The sequence below is a fragment of the Haliaeetus leucocephalus genome, unplaced genomic scaffold (genome assembly GCF_000737465.1).
Source record: "Haliaeetus leucocephalus isolate CR32 unplaced genomic scaffold, Haliaeetus_leucocephalus-4.0 Scaffold626, whole genome shotgun sequence".
Classification (NCBI taxonomy): domain Eukaryota; kingdom Metazoa; phylum Chordata; class Aves; order Accipitriformes; family Accipitridae; genus Haliaeetus; species Haliaeetus leucocephalus.
In genome coordinates, this window is record NW_010973062.1 from 325,002 (window position 1) to 346,364 (window position 21,363).

The following is a 21,363-nucleotide window of genomic DNA, read 5'->3' on the forward strand; positions in this document are numbered from 1 at the left end:
ACAGAATGTCTAAGATTTACAGTAAGACATATTTGTTTTCCAGCAGCGATATTTAAATATAAGTGGCAAAAAAGCCACCAAAAGAAGAGCCAACAGACCACAGCATTTATGGCTTTAACTCAGTAACTTAAGTGTACCACCACTACCCTCCCACGTTCTCCCCATCTCCACTTGAAGCTGGGACACTGCAGCAAAAGCTCATGTGAAGGTATCTGCAGGGCAGCTGGGGCTCCCCCACTCCTTCAAGAGCTCTGCTTCTCCCTGGGCTGAAGATTCGGACTCCCTCATGCTTATTCTCCCTCCAGCTCCATGACTCTTGCATTTCTAGCAGCACAATGCTTCAAAAGGAAGGGTGGAGGCTGGCCTTAACCTGACCGCCCCGTGTGTGCTGGTGGGTACAGCATCTTCCTGGGAACGGGGAGCATTGCATCCAGACCTCCTCAGACAAAGGACAATGTAGAGCACAGATTTCTGCACCTCCTGGAAGAATGCTGTCATCCCCATGCTAAGCAAGGGCAGCATTGCCATCGCTATCATGTTCGCTTAGGTGTCTGTTAACACCATTGCCTCATCTCCAAGTGGATGGATGAAGGATACTAATCTGCAATACTGGGTCAGATACCAGAACTCCAGAGAGAGACAAGCGCTCAGACTTTGTCTACTGTATTGCATTTTCTGTCTAGCTATAGGTGACTCCCCTTTCACCATGCCAACTGCCTGGATCTCTCTCCAGAGTTTCCTCTTCGCTTTCAAGATGTTTACACCTACTGTTGGTGGACTGATTGCCCTGCTGAGGTTAGATGTCTACAGTGCATGAAACACTGTGCCTCATTTATGAGGCCCAGATGTTCCACCACAGTAAACGTAACATCAGAAAAATGAGAACAACTGAACGAGGGAGGCTTACCAGAAAAACGTGGGAAGTCATTTTCTATTGACCATTGTATTGTTACCCTGAATATTAGTCATTTCAGAATGTAACCACAACAGGTTTTCCCATAAATAAATCAAATCTCTTCCCATGATTCTCTTCATCAAAAACTTCCTATTTGAATGACAGTTTTTAATTACTAGATCAAGTTCTTCTTGCATAAAGAGTTTCCATTTCAAAGAAGTATTGCACTGATATGAAAAGTCTCTGTGGAGAAACATCCTTGTCATTGGAAAACGCACAAGTTTTGACTACTCTGTGGCTTTCCTAGAGAGACCACAGCATAGCATATAGAGCAAACAACTGCATCAGACTCTTGCCGGATGCATGTACTTAATTTGCTACTGATCCACTACGTCCCTGGGTGAGCCTCAATTTCCGTATGCTTCTGTTGTCCCCTCTGTAAAAACACAGTTTCTAAAAAGTATTTCTCAACCTGAAGAAGGAAGCAGAGAGGAGGGGGAGGAGTGGGTGATGGGGATTTTCCAAGATCCCTCCGGAAGTCTTGGGAGTGGTGCCTCTTGGCTGCCTTAGGCTGCTGCTGGTTGGGCTTGGTGAGCTGCAGATGCAATCTACGTAAAAGGCCCTCGCCCTCCAAGGTGAGGATGGGACAGGGACGCAGTCGTGGTGGTGGGGAAGCTATGTGGAATGAGGGGCCAGTGGAGCAAGCCTGAGCTGAGCTTCTGCCAGGATTTGCCATCACAGAAGAGGCAACTGCAGCATTTATCCCATCCTCCCCTTCTGTTGGGGAGCAGGGTGGCTGCCTGGGCCAAAGAGCTAAAATGGGTACTGTGAGCACCTGGCAGGAAGAGTTACAACTTGGGTTCTCAAACTGATGAAGAAAAAGGAATGAGAAAATGTCCTGTGAGACTCTGGAGCAGCACAGAGGGAAAAGAAAAAAAAAAAAAAAAAAAAAAAAAAAGAGTTTGAAAACCGCTGGATTATAATTTTATGGTAGTATTATTTGATGGTCTGACTTAGCAAGTCTTTCCAACTTTGGTTCCAAAGATTGTATGGATACTTCCCTATCTCACCCAGGTGTTTGAAGTTTAATTAATTAATGTTTGTAAAGAGCGTTACAATTTCCAGATGAAAGGTCCTATGCAAGTGCAATGTAGTATTACTCATTGAGGTGATTGGGTTAGAGAGTATCACATTACACAATACAGCTCTTCCCTCAATGATTTTAAGTGTTTGAAGTTCTGATAAAATGTGTTTATCACTAAGATAGATATAATGGAAATACTCTTAAGGCGTGACCTGGATTATGAAACCAGAGGTATGGTTTTGGGAATGGAACAAACGAGAATTAAAACAACTCCTGAGGCCAGATTTGTCTACAGTTGTATAAAATGTATTCTGTTCTTTTTTTTCCCTCTTCCAGTAGGCTTTTCTTCTCTTCTAAAATAGAACCGGTTATTACGATGGGTGTGAGCAGACATGCAACAGTTCACGTTCAGTTCCTATTTCCATACTCATCCAACTTGACATTTTCTCATGACTTTCTCAAAATTATTTTCTGTTCTAATTTTTTTTTTTTAAATGTTTGGATTAACCCTAAAGGTGAACATTTTCTTTTTGGAAAGTTCTGCTTCGACCAGGAATTAAATTGAATTAAATCAAAACCTTGTGGACAACGCCAAACTGGAGATTGCAGTCAATGCGTTTAAGACAGCGTTGACATTGAAAGCTATCTAGATCTAGACAGGCTAAAGGAATAGGTCAGCATGAACTTCATGACACTCAACAATGACAGCTGCAAAGTCCTGAATCTGGACTGGACTGACCCCCTGCACCAGTTACCAGCTGGGGAGTAACTGTCTGGACATCAGCTGTGCTGAAAAGGAGGTGAGGTCCTGGTGTTCAGTAAGCTAAACGGGAGTCAAGCAGCGTGCCATGGGTATCAATAGGAGTGCAGATCAAGGCAATTGCTTTCTTCAGCGCTCATCAGATCAGATCTGGAATATGGTGACCAGTTTTGACCCCTCAGTACAAGAAAGATGAGGGTAAATTGGAGCAAGTTCAAAATAGGGTCACTAGGGTGGTCAGTGGATGGGAGTACTTGACCTATGAGGAGAGGCTGATGGAGCAGGGCTTGTTCACCCTGGAGAACAGATGGCTTCAGGGGACTTAACAGCAATCTTCCCATACTTACAAGGAAGTTACTGAGAAGACAGAAGCAGGCTCTTTAGTGAGATACACAATGGGAAAACAAGAAACAATTACCATAAACTGAAGGGAGGCTTCAACTGGATAGAAGGAAAAAAAGATTTCATTGTAGATAATTAAGCACAGGGGCAGGCTGCCCAGAGAGACTGTGGAATCTCCATCTTTCAAGGTTTTCAAGACCCAACTGGAAAAAGCCCTGAGCAACCTGATCTGAAATTACTGCTGACCCTGCTTTGAGCAAAAGGTTAGACTAGAGACCTTCTGAGGTTCCTTTCAATCTGATTCAATGGGGAAGGGAGGGAAACCCTAGTTTATGTTCAGGTTATGTATACTTGTTCAGGAATGGGCTTGGACTTTTGTGATTGACTTAAGAGAGTTGAACAAGTTTGCTCAAAATTTGTTTGAAAAGTAACCACTCATTATTTGTCAAAAGGCAATTGTTAATATTCCAACTACCAGGTTCCATCTTTGTTGTTCTTCTCTCATTTTCTAACAAAGTTACCATGACAGCAAACAACAGAGGTTTGGGATGGCTTATGAAGGCATTATTGCACCTAGAGGTCTCAGTTAAAGGAGAAACAAAACCAGGATTTTTAATAATACCAGGTAATGGAAGAATGATGCACTTGAGTTTGTACGTTTTTACTCTTAAAAAAGAATCTGCATCAAGCTGAATTTGTGAATTGCTAAAACACATTATTGACTAATCAAATTTTAAAATACACTGAAAGCTTTCCTTAGCTGAGTCTTCTCAATTTTTTTGATAGTTAAGTAAATGATTAATTTTCCATGAATGCTGTTTTTATTGTTAATGGCACTCATTAGTAGTCTTCTAGAGAGATATTCTTTTTCCTTGCATTTTTAACACACGTTTTTCTTATTCTTCCAAAATTCTGCTGTATTCCCACTAGGAGTTACATGCCTGAGTAAATCAAGTAATTAAAAGTGTAACAAAAGCACACCTGCCATAACTCTGATCATTCTAAATATGCAATCATATTTCTGATTTGTCCAGAAACAGAATCAATAATAAGGATATCAAGAAAACAGGTTTGTTAAGGGGTCACATGTCGGTTTCCTCCTTTTTTCTGCCCTATGCTTCTCACACTCCTCTCTCCCCCCAAAATTACTGAAATTTGTAAGATGATCAAAATGGAGCAATGTAAAACGACGAAAAATATTTAAGAGTTACTAATGACTGAGGACTCAAAGGCACATCTTCTTGCAAATCTGTTCCTTAATACTCTGAAGAGGTCAAAGACATTAGAAAAAGACTGTATTAGACAATGTATGAATGTAAATGGACTTTTAGGAAACTAGAAATCTTAATAGTGGCTAAACTGAAACAACATAACGTTAAGAATAATGTACAGACTCTAAAAATGCAGTGGAGTAGCTATATAGTTGGTAATAGTACCAAACAGTTTGGGGAGAAGGGCGATTTCTATGCTTTGTTCCAATGATTTTTGGCAAAAAAAGTAAATAAAAAAATCTAGTTTTCATTACAACTGCATGATATTAAAGGTAAAACTAAGAAAACATCTTCATGGAAGGAACATTCTGTGCATAACTTGTTAATGGTAGTTAAAGAACCAAAACCCACAGAAATCCCTTTGGACAGCTAACACACACACACAGCTATTAATTAGGTCACAGTTGTTTCCTCACAAATCTTTTGTTCACTTTAGTTGTAGAAAACTCCAACATATCCATTAGACCTGTGGGGAGGTATTCACGAGTGAAGAAAATATTTATTTATTATACGTTAAATGCTTGCAATTATATGACTACTTATGGCAGTTCTGCTGGTTTCTCCCTTTGTAAGTAAACTATAATCACTCAGTTCACAATCTATTCTACTCTTCAGAACACCACTCACCTCAGTAGATCTAATTGTTTCATTTTGTGTACTTTAGGCAACCATTGTAACTCAATCGCAAATTTTAAAATGTTTCAAGCATCCAGTAAAAAAAAAAAAAAAAAAAGGAAAGAATTAACATGCTTCATTTTCACAAAACAGAAGTTGAAGAAAGTGGTTTTGGTTTTTTTTTAAGGCTACTGCCGAGAGGTGAAGGGTAATTTCTGCTTGAAGCCCAGTTAAATTTGAATTCCATTCACGAACACGGTTTGCCCACTACTGTCAGTTACTTCATTAACTGGCTGTGAAGAAAATGTTTGCAAAGGGCTCCTGTTCCTACTGCAGAAAATTGCAAAACTGCAGGCTGCACATCATTTCAAGGACACAAACCAGCCTGATTTCCTGAGAGCCTAGGGAAGACCATTGCCTTTATGAAAATAATCGGCAAGTACTTTCTAATTTCTATGCGCGTGCAATGCACCACGGGGCATACAAGATGGCAGAGAGGGTATTTCACAGTGGCAGAGTATATCACTGCTCTGTTGGGAACAAAGATGGCAGAGGCTGCTGGATTGGTAGTGCTTCATCTTTTCTGTTTGAACCTTGCTTTAGAAAGCTGGCCATGTTCATTACCTCACCAGTCTAGTTCCACTTCTCCCACCACCACCCTTGCCCCAGGGCAGCTGCTGCCTCCTCACCTCCGTGTCTCCTGCCCCAGAACCTCTACCACTTCCTCCTCACACATCCCACACCACTAACTATTGTCACTGCCGCCCTCAGCCCACCGAGACTGAATTAATAAACCCGACCGAATCCAGCTGACTCTGTCCAGAGCCTCTTGGGTGTGTCTTCACAGGCTCCTAGTGCTGGCAGAGTTTATTTGCTCAGGTCTGCTGCTGCGCCTCACCTGCAATGGGTTCGTGCCTCGCAGGTTGGAAACCGCAGGGCCAGACAATGTAAGAAGTCTTTTCAGGTCATTACTTCTACAGTTTTATGAGTTGCCAATCACAGTAACCAGGATAACTAGGTTAACTAGGATAAGTCTAAAGTACGACTTAAACCTCTGCCCACTTTTGGATCAAAATTAAGGAGAAAGAGTTAATAACATTATTCTTCTTCAGAACAAAAAAACCCAAAACCAAACCCCGCCCCCCCAAGAGTAATTTTAAGCAGTTAACTGTCTTACCATAATCCTGTCACTGTCAATAATGGTGTTCAAGCGGTGTGCAATGGTCAGCACTGTGCAGTGAGCAAACTTTTCACGGATCGTCTTTTGAATGAACTCATCTGTTCTGAAACACAGCAAGAGCAATGCAGACAAAAATAAAATGTTTGCATGGATAACAATGGCCAGGCATGTTTTATGACTTCATCAAACATGACTATAGCAGGAAATATGCTTATGAAGTCATTACAGTGCTTCTTCCTCTCGTTATATTAGATGACTTGGAGGCATATCATGAAATATACTCCAAAATCTATCCTCTAATACCTGAGGAGGAAAGAGTTTCTTCTTGCCAGTAGAGCAATAGGTTTCCTTTCAGAAGACTAATTTCCCAGGCTTCGATTACAGAAAGAGGAAAATTCTGTAGAGTCAGATATTCCTACAGATTTCTACGGCAAGAGTCACTGTTATTTTCTTTCAAGCTTTAGTTTGTGCAAGCAGCAAAGAAAAGTGAAAGTAAATATCCTTCATTGCAAATCAGCTGAAGAATGAACACAAGACAGTCTACAACTAAGGTTCTTGATTTCAACTGCAAAAGGGGATTAAATAAAGGAGGTGGTTGGTAAACTAAACTAGGACTGGAGTAGCTCAAGAACTTGAATACAGAAAGTTGGCATATTCCATAAATCAAAAGTGTTAACTGGAATGCACAACCCAAGGAAAGGGATAAAAGCTTTCAAGTTAAGAGCCTCAACCTACTACATGAATTAACCACCTAAGAAAAGCGTATCAGGAGGAAACATAATACTTGTAAAGAATGAAAACTAAGCTAAAGCATAGACACTGGAGTGCAGGGTTAAAGCGATAACTATCACAAATAAAGCTGAGAACCATGAAGAGGAAATAAAATTATACCGAAAGACACATAAGACACTAAAATGTTCTTTAGCTGTATAAACAAGCATTAAGGCAAAAGAGATGCAATACTCAGAAAACTGGAGATTCTTCAAGTAAGTAACTAAACAAGAGAAGCATTGACATCACCTAACTTAGAGCATACCAGTCAGGCTTAAATGTGCAAATCTATGGAGACCTCTCTTCAGTCAATGAAAGGGGAAAGGCATGGCTGGAAGGTGAATCAGAGCACCTGAATTAGGCAGCCATCAGGTGATGAATGCCCTCTAGAGGCACCTGAGAGCCCACATTGCACAGGAAGCCTTGGCTCCCAACCTGGGCACAAAGCCAGGCCACGTGAATACTCACATATTGCCCATCAGCCTTCAAAAAAGCAATGAGTGGTGACAATGGAGAAAAGGGTACAGAAACTAAAATTCTCATCCAAGATAGAAGACACAAAAACCTCAAAATATACTGGGGTTAGTTGGACCAGCCTAGAAGTCAGGCACATGAAGGCACGGGTCTCATTTCCAGGATTTCTAATAAAACATGAAATTCTACTTTTATATATAATGACTGGAGAATAATAAATGGTATGGTTAAAACAAGACAAAGGAGATATCTGGATAAACTGGTCTATTTAGGCAGCCACGTTGGCTTCAACCAGTTGCTTGCAAATTCTTAATTTTTCAAATTGTTAGAAGTAACTGGAGAATCAAATAAAATACAACAAAGATTCATGCAACACATCTTCCTCTGACAAATTATTATTTTTTAGACAGAAATAGTACTCTACATTGAATCTGTCTGCACATGATAAATATTTGGTATCACTTCATAAATTAAGCAAAAAGAATTGTTCTGATGCCACCACGTCAGGAGGCACTAACAATAAAAAATGGACAAAGACAACTTTGGAAGAACAGGATGACTTAGAGGAATAGAGCAACCATTAAGTTTCCACAGTAGAAAGCACACACTCATGCTCTGAAGGACTGAACATAACTGCTGTTACAAACTACGTTTAAGCAATCAGCATGACAAAGGAATAGACAAATCCCTGCTGATGACAGGACATATCATCAGAGAGAAGGAAGACATACAGTTAAGTAAGAGTTCCCATGCACGCTGACTGTCATCTCCATCTGGGGACAGAAACATTTAAGCTCTGTCATGAGCTTAAGAGAACTGGGTTCTAGGCCACAGTCTGAGAAGGCTTGGTCCTTCTGCTCCTACTTCCTAAAAGAAGCTAAAGAACATGGTGGGAAGCAGGTGTTCCTCAACTCCTTTTTGAACCAAGGCCAGTACTCAATCAGGGAAAGAGATGGGAGGAGAAGTCAGGACAGAGCCAGGCTCTTTAGCCCTGTGTGTTAACAGTCTCCTTAAGAAAAGGACGCTGTTCATCATTAATGCCCCACATCAAAGCAATGCCAGTGCTTTCACCCCAGCATTAATGCATGTATCTTTTTTTGCTACCTTCTCGGCAATGCCTCAATGACCTGACTACTTGTACTTTCAAAAGTAAAAATTCAGGGCCATATATGAAAACACTCTGTAGGGAAGAGTCTTATATAGACAGCGGGATGTGTTCTCTGCAATGGTTAGAATAGCAAAACAGAAACAAAAGGTTCACTACTCCCTAGACTTATGTAAAGAAAGCCGCCTTCTTTCCTTATAGTCAAGCTCAAGGTGAGGTTTCCTGCAGAGCTACTATGGAGCACAGAGAATCATAGCTTGCTCAGGAATTTTGAAAACATTTTAAAGGGCTCAAAATTATTTGTAACTCTCAGGTTATTCCTACTGTTATCTGAGGAGAATGCCTCATCCTTGAGCATCCCTGTCCTCTGCATTCATTTATTGTATCTTCCTTTATTATGTGCATTCCTTAGGGCATCACCTCCTTCCTACATTTACAATAGAAACCCTTTCTCATCCTTAGATAGATACTATCAAACTATTATCTTAAACAGGTATTTCTGGAATATAAACTTATCCCTAGTAAGAAACTGCTGGCCATATTATGGGTGTGACAAATTTTCTAAAATGAGACTACAAAGTAATCAGAAACAGACCTAATAGCTCCATCTTCAAATATCACAATATGAAATCTCATGCAGACATGTCCACTGATAGGGACTCGACCAGTACCTCTCTAAGGTTCATGGTAGATCTTGGAAGTATAGTTTTTGGGGTGGCAGGCAGACGCACCATCAGTAACCTCCAGGAGAATCTTGGGAAGAAGGTAGGAAAGGCAAGAAAATCTAAAAGACTAAGGAAAGGATCTGTGTACAGAATTCCGTGCTGACAGAGTGTAGAGACTATATCACATGCCAATTAGAGCCATCTACCCTCTAGAAAACTGCCAAAGGAAGTAGCATTTCTGTCCTTTTTTCAGGGTGTAAACGGACCCTTTGTGGCAGCTACCCACACTGAGAAAGTGGCCAGGCAAGTGCCAAGTGATTCCATCACCCGCCTCAGTGGATTAAACCCCATCATCTTTCAGGCATATTAGAAACCAAAGATGCAACCTGAATACCAAAACCAGGGCTGCTGGATGACAAAAGCTCAACCCTAATCTGATTATATGAAAATGGGAACCACAACACTCCCCATCGCAAGGAACAGTACAATAAGAAAGCACAAAATGGTGGTATAGCTGTCCCACTGACACCACAGGTTGAAGATCTAACACCAAGTTTCACAGCAAGCCGAGATCTGGTGTAACCTGAATTAGCTGACTGTGTAAAAAGAAAACTATCTGAAGAGCAAGAATAAATACAACCTGAATGAGAAGCAACCAAGCTGCTGAAAGGAACACTGGATAAGTCATTATCTTCAGTCTAATGTCCTACTGGGATTGTCCTGGAAGTGTACCTCACACTACACAATTCCTGAGAGGGTTTAGGTAATTTCTCCATTAGAGAAACAGTTACAGACAGCAGTTAGATGTAACTAAAGGTGAAACCTTACAAGGTTAAACTGGCCAATGAACTAGACTATGTGCAATGGCTGTTTTTACCAGACTCAATGAACAACCAATGTGAATATGTGGCACTGGACTAACTGGTCCCAAAAAGTTTTGTCCTCTATCAGCAGTAAGAATATGAGTTAACACATACTATTATACTCCGTGTGCAGAAAGCTTAGTAAGTTCACCTTACTCAGTATTTAAAAAACAGTCTCAGTTACTAAGGATTTTGTTTCAGTATATCAGCAAAGTGACTACAGAAAGATTTTCAGCCCTTCTGCTCCAGATTTCATACAACTTTCCAGAATGTTCAACTGCTTTAAAATGACTCCATTCTTCGGGGTGAGAATGCTGGCTTCGGGACCAAGAAGATAAGATCAAATTAAACGTCTGTCAGTCATCACGTAAAACATGCAAGTAGTCTGACTTAGGGCAACCTTCTTTGTGGCAAGCTCCTCCTCTCCCTCACGACAGCACTGACACCCCTGCAGCACGCAGAGCAGACGGGAGCTACGAGGAGCCAGGGGGAAAATACGGGTACATATGGGAGGTGGAAGATGTAAGGAGGAGGGAGAAGGATGAACCCCGAGTTCTTTCCCTCCACTCCTTTGCTCAGCATCACTCAGCAGCAGACAAGAGTGGCCTAGATGAGCTGGAGAAACACAGCAGGGAGTCCCTCAGCCCCAGGGAAGGTACCCGTACACCTCTCACCCAGCTGTCCATCCGCTGCCTCGTCCCACCTCACCCTTCCTTCTCCTCCGCCCACCCCCAAACCCAGCTTTCTCATGTTTGCTTCCAGGTTGAACTGGAGAAGGGACACCGTCGCAGCGGTGGTTGAGTCAAAGAGATCGAGAGCCAGCAAAACAACAAAAAGAAGAAGTATCTCCAGAGGCAGCAGCAGCTGCCCATGGTTTCCTATCCCAGGTGCTTGATATGATGTGTGCTTGCCGCCAGGCTAGAGACAAGGGTGCCAGGTATGGGGGTTGTGCACCAGCAGAGGAGGAGGTTTTCCTCACATGCCAAAAATGCCTCCCTAACTGCTCAGTTAAGCAACCCACATCAGCATTTCCTGATGAGCGTCCTATCAGATTGCACAGCCGAAAATACTTGGCTCTAGTTATAGCAACACATTAAGGAAAAGGTAATAATGACTGTAATGCAAACTGAATTCAAAGAAGAAGTTCCAAGTTATTATTTGTATTGTTATGCCTAGAGTTGATACAAACAAACATTTACCTTATTATAATATATATTGCAGCACACATTAATCAAGATCAATTAAATGGATAGTGCAAGTTGAGAACACACACATGTGAGATGCCAAAATAGGGAGATGAGTAAGATGGTATTAAATTTCCACAGCTATGATTAATCACAGTTAATCTATTAGAGCTCAGCCAAAAATAAACTAATAGTCAAAAAAAAAAAAAAAAAGAGAGAGAGAAGCTCTGGGAAGGGAATGCACTTCTCTAAAGGTTTTAGAAATACACTGTCAGCTGAACTGCAAAGCTACCCTAGTGGCACCACTTCTCCCCCAAGAAGATGTTATAAAAATGAGTCACGCCCAGATGACATACAAAATCCTTAATGCATCTGTTTGAGGGACTTGCTGTGTTATTGTCCTCTTTGGACTTTGAGTTCTCCCTCAAGCCATAGTTTGTTGGAACTATATATTCAGCTCAGACTAATTGATGCAGTACGTTTGCAGTATTGTTTCCAAAATATTTCCACCAGCGTTTCAAATGTTTCAAAAATTAACAGTGGGGGTACTTAGCTATTGGAACAATTTAACAAGGGTTGTCATTGAATTTTTTTCTATTGAGGTTGGATGTTCTTCTAGAAGTACACTCTAGTTCAAACAGGAACGAATTCAGGAAAGTTCTGCCGGCCTGAGTTATACAAGACAAAATAATGAATGATAAATGAGTCCCTTCTGTAGCTTTAAACATCTCCAAATCTGTTTTGCAATTCCTGTGGTGTTTAGGACAGCTTACCTTCCCCCACCCCCCCCCACCCCTATTTTATCTGTAACTTATTACACTGGCATCTGAGCCGTCTGAAGGGATAGTATCTCATAACCAGAAGTATCCGGTTTTGCTGATAGCCATTTTTCACCTTTCTAGTTTTGGGTTGGGTCTTTTTTTTTGCTTGGTTTTTTTTTTCTTGTTTGTGTGTGTGTGTGTTAATTAATATATTTATTTTTACTTATTTATTTCTAAGAGACATTTCTTCCAGATATCAACAGAACTCAACTTGCTTCATGGCTATCCTGATGTTGCTGATGTGCATTTCCAAGGAGGTTCTTGTCTTCTTGTCTATGGCTGCAGGACAAATAAATTTTGAACATCAACTTCCCTACTCTATGGAATGCACTGAAACTAGGGATATTTTGAGCGCTTAATTTATATCATCTACTCTGTAGCCAAAGCTCAACCACCCCATTTTGAACAGACAATTATGATGCTATCTTTAAAAACATAAAATAGCAATACAAGCTACAAGAAATACAAAGCATTTAAGTTCATCTCTACAATACAGATCATCTTATTATTAGAAAAAAGAGCTCATCTTAACATGACAGATTTTGTTTTTACCTTGGGTCCACATTTGCTGTTGCTTCATCAATGATAAGGATCCGATTTTTTTTTAGAACTGCTCTGGCAAGACACACCAGCTGTCTCTGACCAACACTAAAATTAGACCCAGATTCTGCCAGCTGCATCTCCATTTTATTAGGTAGATCTTCCACAACCTCCTTCAGTTGCACCTGTTGACATGTCAACATGTTGTAGGATGAGTAACTCTTTTAAATCAGCTATTGTGTGTCTGATGACACAACAATAAGTATGCAAGGTTTACCTTTTATATTCTGACACAAAATGAGTAAGTGCCAAGTTGGATTACACAGTGTGTCAGTTATTAGAATTCTAAAAACATTAAAGCACATTGTTAAGAATCTATTAATGTTCATTAAAACTAAGATATGAATCAAACCGTAACCAAAGCATCATCCCAAAGGATAATTTTTTCATAAAGACTTATATAACAATATACGTGTCTACACACACATGCACAAACACACACATAACAAACATGCACGCAACAGTCTATCTTTTTCCATTGACAGCTATGCCCTTATCAAACCTGGTGAAAACATCTAAAACCTAATGCATACAAGCACTATAGTGTTATTTTGCATGTAAATATCAGATGTACATTATTAGATTTAATAAGTCACCTCTTCCAAGGCATTCCACAGCTCCTCATCAGTGTATTCATTGAAAGGATCTAAGTTTTTCCTCATAGTTCCAGTGAATAAAACAGGCTCCTAAAACCCAATAAAATTAGCATTCCATTATAAACACAGATTTTAAATTGCAATAGGTAATTTAATAATAATCACAACTAACCTATATCAACAATAGCACAGAAATACCCAACAACAAGCTATCTTTTATGAAATGCAAAGCAGTACTTCACAATAGCATGCTTAAAGGGTTGGTGGGGAAGGCAAGCGTTCAACCAGTCTGTATGAAGATAATTTACCAAACAGGACAGGTCTGTTTGCAAATTGCTGTACACAGTTATGTCGGTACTCAAACGGGCATTTACATGCCACTGTTTTGATGCCACAAGCTATATATATATATATTTCCATGAAATCATTGCTATCCTCATGGTATTGTTAATGAAAACCAGCAACTACCACTGTCAATGAGCTCACACTCCTAAATTACGTTTGGGCAGTTTTGAAAATTTGTTTTTGAAGTACATAAAGCAGAGAGGAATCAAAGAGCTCACAATGCCTTTCTGGTCTTCCTTCTCTATTTGGTTGGTTTGTGGTTTTTTTTTTTCATTTCATACCATAAAAGCCCTTTGATTCACCAGAGCCTAAAAGGAACAGCTTTCACCATTTCAACGCAATGTTTAAACCTATACACATAGGAATTAATCTATACTGCCACAGCATCAGAGCAAACTTACTTAGAACCGGAGCACTGCTGGGCAAAGCTCTAACTCAAAATACACCAGGGAGTCAAATCGGTACCTTCTCCCATTCAGGTAGTAATATGGGTTTACCTGTGGTTGAAGCAAGTTTTGTTCTACTTCACGTCCCGGTCAGACCAATAACAGATCATTAATCAAACTGGCACAAACCAATTCACACTGGAAAAGTTAGTGTCTGAGAAGCGGGAAGATGACTTTTGGTCCAGAACTCTTTAAGCAACAGATCAGTACTCACTAATGTGATGTGCCAGACCCGAGAGTCATGCACCAACATGACTTTAGGGCTAAACCCCTCTTAAAACCACACATAACGACAACAACAAGTCAAAAGCTGTAATAGGGCTAATCATAAATGGAGACCATTCATCATGTTGTCAGTCTTCTTTAAATTGGAGGAATCTTATGCAAAATGCTTTCTTTTTTTCTCCCCTAGGAAATAATGTCTATCTTACATTGGATAACTTCAGCTTACTTCGAGATTAACCTCTGTCGTGACTTAGGTCCCATCTAACCCTAGTGATGCCCAGCTCTAAAGGGCTGCAGCAAATCAGAGCAGAACTTGGACCCTAACCCTTTTATTGTATCTTCATTTCCAAACCACTCTGAGTGGTATAAAAGGATTAACAAAGACAGAACATGCCACAAGCAGCGTAAAAGGACGTATGCATTTCTTGACATAACATGCCAATTTTTTCAAAGTATCTGCTGCATTAGCAACATGTCACTAAAAGCCTGTTGAATGAACAAAAGGATTACAAAAAAAAACCATTAACAGGTTAAAGAACACTTTTCTTCAAAAACACATAGAAAGTAATTTGTTCAACAACACATATTTTAATCCACTGTTTGCTGTGTTTTGAAGGTATTGTTACGTTTATTTTCTTTTCCAATCCTTTTTTATACATTGGCAAAATAAGAGGCTGAATTTATAAAGTGTTCATAACTACTATAAAAGTCTTAACAATAGACATGTACTGCAACAGAAGATAAGGATATTTTTTAATTATCATTTCTGACACAGATTATTATTTAAAATAGTCTGGTTTATGAGAGGAAAGTAATAAGACAAACCTGTAAATAATTGTTGTAAAAATGCTTGCAGTCAGGGAGGCAGACAACATTTGCATAGAAAAGATTTACAAACACAACCTTCACATAGCTCCATCCAAGCAAGCAATTAGAAGCCTAAGCACATTTTTATTTCTCCAGGTAGGTATTTAAACTTACATGTAAGAAAACTTCACTCTTGCCTCATCACTCTCTAGGAATGGTTCTGTTTAGCATGTTTTATGTTATAATTTTAATAAGCATCTCTCCCTCTGGTTTCTTAGCTTCCCATATAATTATGAAGATATTTGCTGCAAAATAACTACTTGATGTTACATTATTATTATTTCTATTATTGACACTACTATTAGTGCAGTACAGGACAATGCCTATCACTCAGTTTACTACCTTAATCCAACCCCTCCTCTTCTTCTTACTACCACCACCTCATAGTTTTGCATGGTTTTAGTGGAAACAAGTCTTCCCTTATGTGGAAAAGAAATGCTACCTGCTAGTCTTTTTAAAACTCTTTGGCCTTTCCTTTGGAAACTTAAAACCCTTTGGGACCATGATGAAAATCCTACCATATAAACTTGATAAAAGTCACAGAATTCAACTGGTTTAAAATAGTTTTACAACCATGTCAACAGATCAATATATGACAGAAAACCACGTATAATCAAATGCAGTGAACTTTGAGCATCTGCATCACTCAACATGTAGAAACTGTATTTGACCAGCAGTTTTCCTGTCTCAGTACTCTATTTTATTCAACTGGGTTGAATTCTTCCCAATATAGAAATCACCTGCAATAGCTACAGGCAAGGCTTTCAAAAAGCTGTAGACCCTTGAATGAACTGATGATCATCTGCTTTCAGGAGAAAAGAATGCTGCACACAAACAAAAAAAGTAGAAGTTAAATCCATGTGAAGTCCTCTTTACATAGAAAAGATGACTATTTCCAGTGAGTACCTCCACTGTGCAATAACAAAGCCTTCAGCATGCAGAAGCAAAAGACATCCTGCATTAGGCAACAATCCAACATCCAATTGCTGGGAGAGTACCTCTTTCTTTTTTTTTTTTTTTGATAATAGCATACCTGCTTCTTCTCTCTGACTCCTATTCTTGAGGAGAAAAAAAAAGCAGGTAGTCAAGAGAAGCTTAGAACCACTGTTCATTGCCATTCTTATCAGATTCTCAAGTTAAAGAAAGTAATACACTCTGAATGCCACCCTGTCAACAGGCTAGTAAACATTCAGCTACAAAGATGGTCTAAGGACTCCAAGTACAGCTTCTGTAATAGAATACAGAGATCTGAGAATTAATACTAAACATGGCAAACAAATTCCTCTTGTTTCCAGCCTACTCTTCTATCTATCTGCTAGAACATCCCAGACGAATTATTTGCCAAAAACATGACTTTCCATTTGCAGTATATGAGCTTTTCCTTCTTCCTCCCTCTCCAGTGGAGAGCAAATGATCACGGAAGAGATCAGAACTTTCATGGAACATGCTAACCTGCCCAGGCTCTGCCTTCAGGAAGTTTTGAAGTTATACATAAGCCTTCTCTAATTCAATGCCTCATTTGAATGTAAGACCGTAGAAGAGATGACCTGTGACCTGCTGGACTTCTTGGAACATCCTTTCCTCTGCTCCAGCACCAGAGATGAGGCTATTCCAAACACTGTCTTAGTTTTTTTTCCCTGTATTGCAGCCTTTCCCGCATTCAGCTTCTAAACTCACCAAGTTTTTTTTTATAGGTCATAATGACCCACTCTTTTGTCTGTTCCCCTGGTTTCCATCTGCCCAACCTTCTCCAAATAATGGAAAGGCTAGTAGTTCACTTCTAGCTGGCACACTTGTTCCTTCTAGATCTAGCCTCAGTCAGTTTGTACAGGAGTGACTAGGGAGGTGAAAGTGGTCCCTCGAAGTCCCTTACTAGGGAAGCTTCAGGCAACGTGTCAGGCAGGAACTGCTGCCAAAGGATCAAGTGACTTCAGAGGACTGCTGAAGATTGGTATATGCCTGTCAGATTTTCTCTGCTCTTTCCCAGACTATAGGAGGACAGCATACTGCTGACACCTACTCACAAGTATTCCAGAGGAATAGACGGGACAAAACTAGGAAGAAAATGCTCCAGTCCCCAAAGCTGATTCTGTTTGTCTTAAAATAATCAAGACCTTACTCAAGTAAGAATAACACCTCATTGAAGTTTCTATGTCTACTGCATATGGGGGTGCATGGGGAACATATCCCAGCAAAGCATTTTAAATACTATGGCATTATATTGAAAATGTTTATAGCAGACCAAGTCACTCTCTTACCTGAGGTATAATTGAAATTTTCTTCCGCAAGTCATGGAGTCCTAGCTCTGATGTCAAGTATTTATCAATCCAAATCCTTCCTTCGGGTTCCGCCAAGCGAAAGAGGGCTGCTATCAGAGAGCTCTTCCCAGCTCCGGTTCTTCCCACTATTCCAACCTACAGAGCAAGCCAAGCTTGTACTATTAAACCATGAGCTTTTCAGGATAAATTAATATGTCAAGCAACAGTTTTACGACATCACAGGATTTATAGTAGAACAAGCACCAAATAAAACTTCTTTATAATTAACATTTTTCTGAGAGGAAAAAAACTCCCCCCAAATCAGTTTGGATTCAGGTGACATTTGGATACCCAACAATTTCTTGGATCATATTCAAAGGTGAAAGATTTTCCCTTAATGTGTGGTGTTTTATTGTGTAAACAAGATAAAGTGGCTCCACATATAGAGTAATGTGATTCAAGGCTGCTAATTTTTATACTAAGCCTGGTTTGCTGGGTGATGTTAGGCAAATCATTTCAGGCATGCATCTACTTCTCAACCCAAAAAAGGACTCCCATAAAGCACTTTGGGAACAATGTGTGAGCAGTATTCCCAATTTAAATAAGTGAGACTGATTTTGGTTAGCATGGTTAAGGTGAAGTACTTTAAAGCAGTCAAACTCTAAAAGCCAAAACTAGCAGGATTATAAACTGTATTCATGCTTCAGACAGCTTCAACAGAGAGGACATAAGTATTGAAACTACAAGGCCTTGTGGCCAAGCTACAATTCCTTTCCAAACAGAAGAAACAGTGAATAATAAAATCACAGTCATTCAGGCTTCTATATTTTCCCAAAGAAAAATCAGAAGCCGTATACAATGTGAAAAAATAATGCTTTCAGAAGAAAGAGGTAGAGACAATGCAAAATATGGGATTGCTAACTTTAACGACAAGGGATTAAGGCCTACAAATATTTCATATGAAACCAACACTTGGGAGAAAGTAGGCCCATTAATAAATGAGAGGAGACATAAAATTAGTGGTGATTAAATACTACTTGAGCAGCAAACTTTTTTTTTTTTTTTTTAAAGTTGTCTTCAGGTAAAGGATTCTTAGAGAAAACAATGTACAGTAATCAATTGTATCAGAGAAGGTAATGGGCGTAACCCTCTACACAGATCTGATCTGGCAGGATTTTTTATTTCCTGCACTCAGTTCTAATCGCTACATTTCCAGAAAGAAATCAACACACTGGAAAGAGTTCAGAGAAGTGCAATATAAAATTAATATGGGTTGGAGATACTCATTTGATGAGGAAGGATTTACGAGGATTAAACATGTACAATATAGCCTGGTGAACTGACTGGGGTGCAGAAAGGAGGAAGAAACATGAAAACCTTCATGAGTATACGTACAGACACCAGAGGGCAATTACCCACTGCCTGAGACTCAGATGTATGCAGTTATGACTGCTGGAATTAAATTAAGCACAGGACACATTACATCAAAGAACAAGGAGACACTTTCTTCTAACAGAGACACTAAGCTCAGACAAAGCAGCAGTGCCCACATTTGATCACAAATACACAAAACACTAAAAAAGTATACTGCAAGGAGCAACTTATGCTGCATAATCTAAAAGGTATTTTCTACTTCTATTTTCTGATTCAACAGTTCCATCCAACAATTCATTATTGTACCATTGTACATAAACTAATTAACATTTATACAGTGCTTATTATTAAAGATACAGCCTAATCTACGCAAATCTGTTACAAAAAATGATAAAACGTCTAGTATTCTAAATTATATCAGTGAAACAAAGGAAAAATATTTCTTAACAGTTATACTACAGCTCAGAAAGAAAATGCTGAATGGAGAACACAGACACCCAGAGTTGTGAAAACAAAAGTTCAATTGTTTCTCTGTAAATGTCAGTGATATAAAGTATTGTATTAAGGATATAAAGAAAAAAACATAAAAAATTACATTGATACTTAAAATAAAAATGCAGCTGCTCTGCATATTGTCAAAATCCCACTTTCAGTTTGGCATCAAATGAAAGGACTACGCTCTTCAGTATTTAGAGGAATCTATTTGTATTTTTGGTCCAATTGACTACAGGCTGCTGAAAATTTACATGAATTTGAAACAGCTCTCGGCATACACATTTTTTTTTTTTTTTTTAATACATTGTATTCTTCAGAGGCCCGTGTTCATAGCCAGTGTAAATACAGCGAAGGTCTGCAAATGCAAGTCCCTGCCACCTAACAGGAATCACATGGCCCAATGTAAGCCATGTGCGTACGCAGGAGTACACCTGCTATGCTGGGCTCATCATTACTCAGGCGTCACTTGTACTTCAAAGTCGAGCTGCACAAAAAATGAGAGCGAGATTTACAGCACGTCAACTACTCCACTGAAACTGCCCGTGTCTTTGTTATCCCTCGGGCAACCTCCCTTTCGTGCTACGCTGCGAGAGTATTTACGCGAACAGCTGCCACGCCGTAAATCTAGACCCTCGCCCTCCTAACTTTTTCATGCAGCCATTCCCTCAGATTCAGGATCTGTCAGGACAAGGTGCATTTAGCAATGTATTAGTCAATAAGCACTCGTAAGCACCCTAAAACAAAGATAGTGGTGTTTAAAACCCAAGGCTGCGCACGCTAACCTCCTCCGGCTGCAGCTCCAGTAGCTGAAGAGGTTAATCACACACAGCCAGCTGCTGGCAGAGCTCCCTCCTGATGTGAGCACTCCGTGGTCTGTCTGGCAGACTAGGCTACGTTAGCAAAGATGGTTAAAACAGAGGGTCCTTCCTACTGCTTCAACTGTAGGGAAATGCTGAACGGCGAGACAAGCAGATCACAAGAGAACCTAACCCACCAGTGACCTGCTCGTAATCGTGTCCTCCGTTCTCACTGTACCTACACCTTCCCAAACTGGGTGCTGGGGTGGCTACAAGAAAAACACAAGCACGGCAGAACTTTAAGCTCATTCATCCTGCCGGTGGCACTGCAGCCACCAGAAGTCTGTATGAGCCAGGGCTCTGAACAGGCATAAGAGCTCTCACTGACAGCCACATGGGCAGAATCCCTAGCGGATCTGGAAACCTGGTTCTGAAGGGACACTTCTCCATAATTAAAACCAATATAAGGAGCACAGATGCTTGGGAGATTTATTTCACACAGTGGCAGTCTACTGCAGTATTGTGCAAAACATCACAGAAAACAAACACGAAGTTCTTGGCAATAGTTTCAAGCTGGGCAAATTCACTTCAGGATGACAAAACCACAGCATAACCACTCAGCAAAAATAAATACCCCCAGTCATCCCTCTCCCTCCTGCCCCCACCAAGGATTGAGTCATACATTGCTAGTATCTCTTGCTTCCGTTTTTTATTTTATTTTATTTCTGTCTCTCACTAAGAAATGTAATTCATCTTGTCTGCTATTACATTGGAGTGATATATAACAGCTAGAGAGATGGCCCATAGGCAAGAAAAGTAGAGAGTAGATAAACATCCCTTTTGCTCTTCTTCTTAAACATCATTTTTAACTCACCCATACCTAATTCCATGAGATCATCTCCATGCAGCAAAGTTGGGTTGAATTCTTGTAACACGCATGTTATTAAAAAGGTCCACTTGAGGAACGAAACAGGTTTGGGACTGAATGGAAAAGCATGTTACAAATGAGGCCATGGCAATGACTGTAGAGAGTTGAACCAGCCTCCTAGGGAAGATATCCTAATCAAAAAAGTACATGTGCATTTGAAATGTAGCAAAGCACGAATTAACACTGCAGGGCTCTAATTTAATTTTGTCTGTGGGGGAGACCTTCCCTGCAGCACTCTTTCAATTGGGATAGTGTCAAAATTGGGGAAGAAGAGTCAAATTTGCAGAGGAGGAAGAGTTTTATTTCTATGTTTCTTTTGGCTACCAACCTAATTAACAGCAACAGTTAATTGGATTGGTAGCCGAAAGGAACTGAAATAAAATTCCCAATTCTAAAGTCATT

General features: G+C 39.9%; 1 protein-coding gene across 1 annotated transcript in view; it reads right to left on the minus strand.

Annotated features, from left to right (window-relative positions):
• Positions 1-21,363, minus strand: part of ABCC4 (ATP-binding cassette, sub-family C (CFTR/MRP), member 4) — a 144,935-nt gene that overhangs the window by 14,320 nt on the left and 109,252 nt on the right. Inside the window, exons 27-30 of the mRNA XM_010578329.1 lie at positions 17,368-17,523; positions 13,227-13,316; positions 12,583-12,755; positions 6,145-6,250 (exon numbers count right to left, since the gene is read on the minus strand). Of these exons, the coding sequence (XP_010576631.1) occupies positions 6,145-6,250; positions 12,583-12,755; positions 13,227-13,316; positions 17,368-17,523 (525 nt within the window). The remainder of the gene's footprint in view (positions 1-6,144; positions 6,251-12,582; positions 12,756-13,226; positions 13,317-17,367; positions 17,524-21,363) is intronic.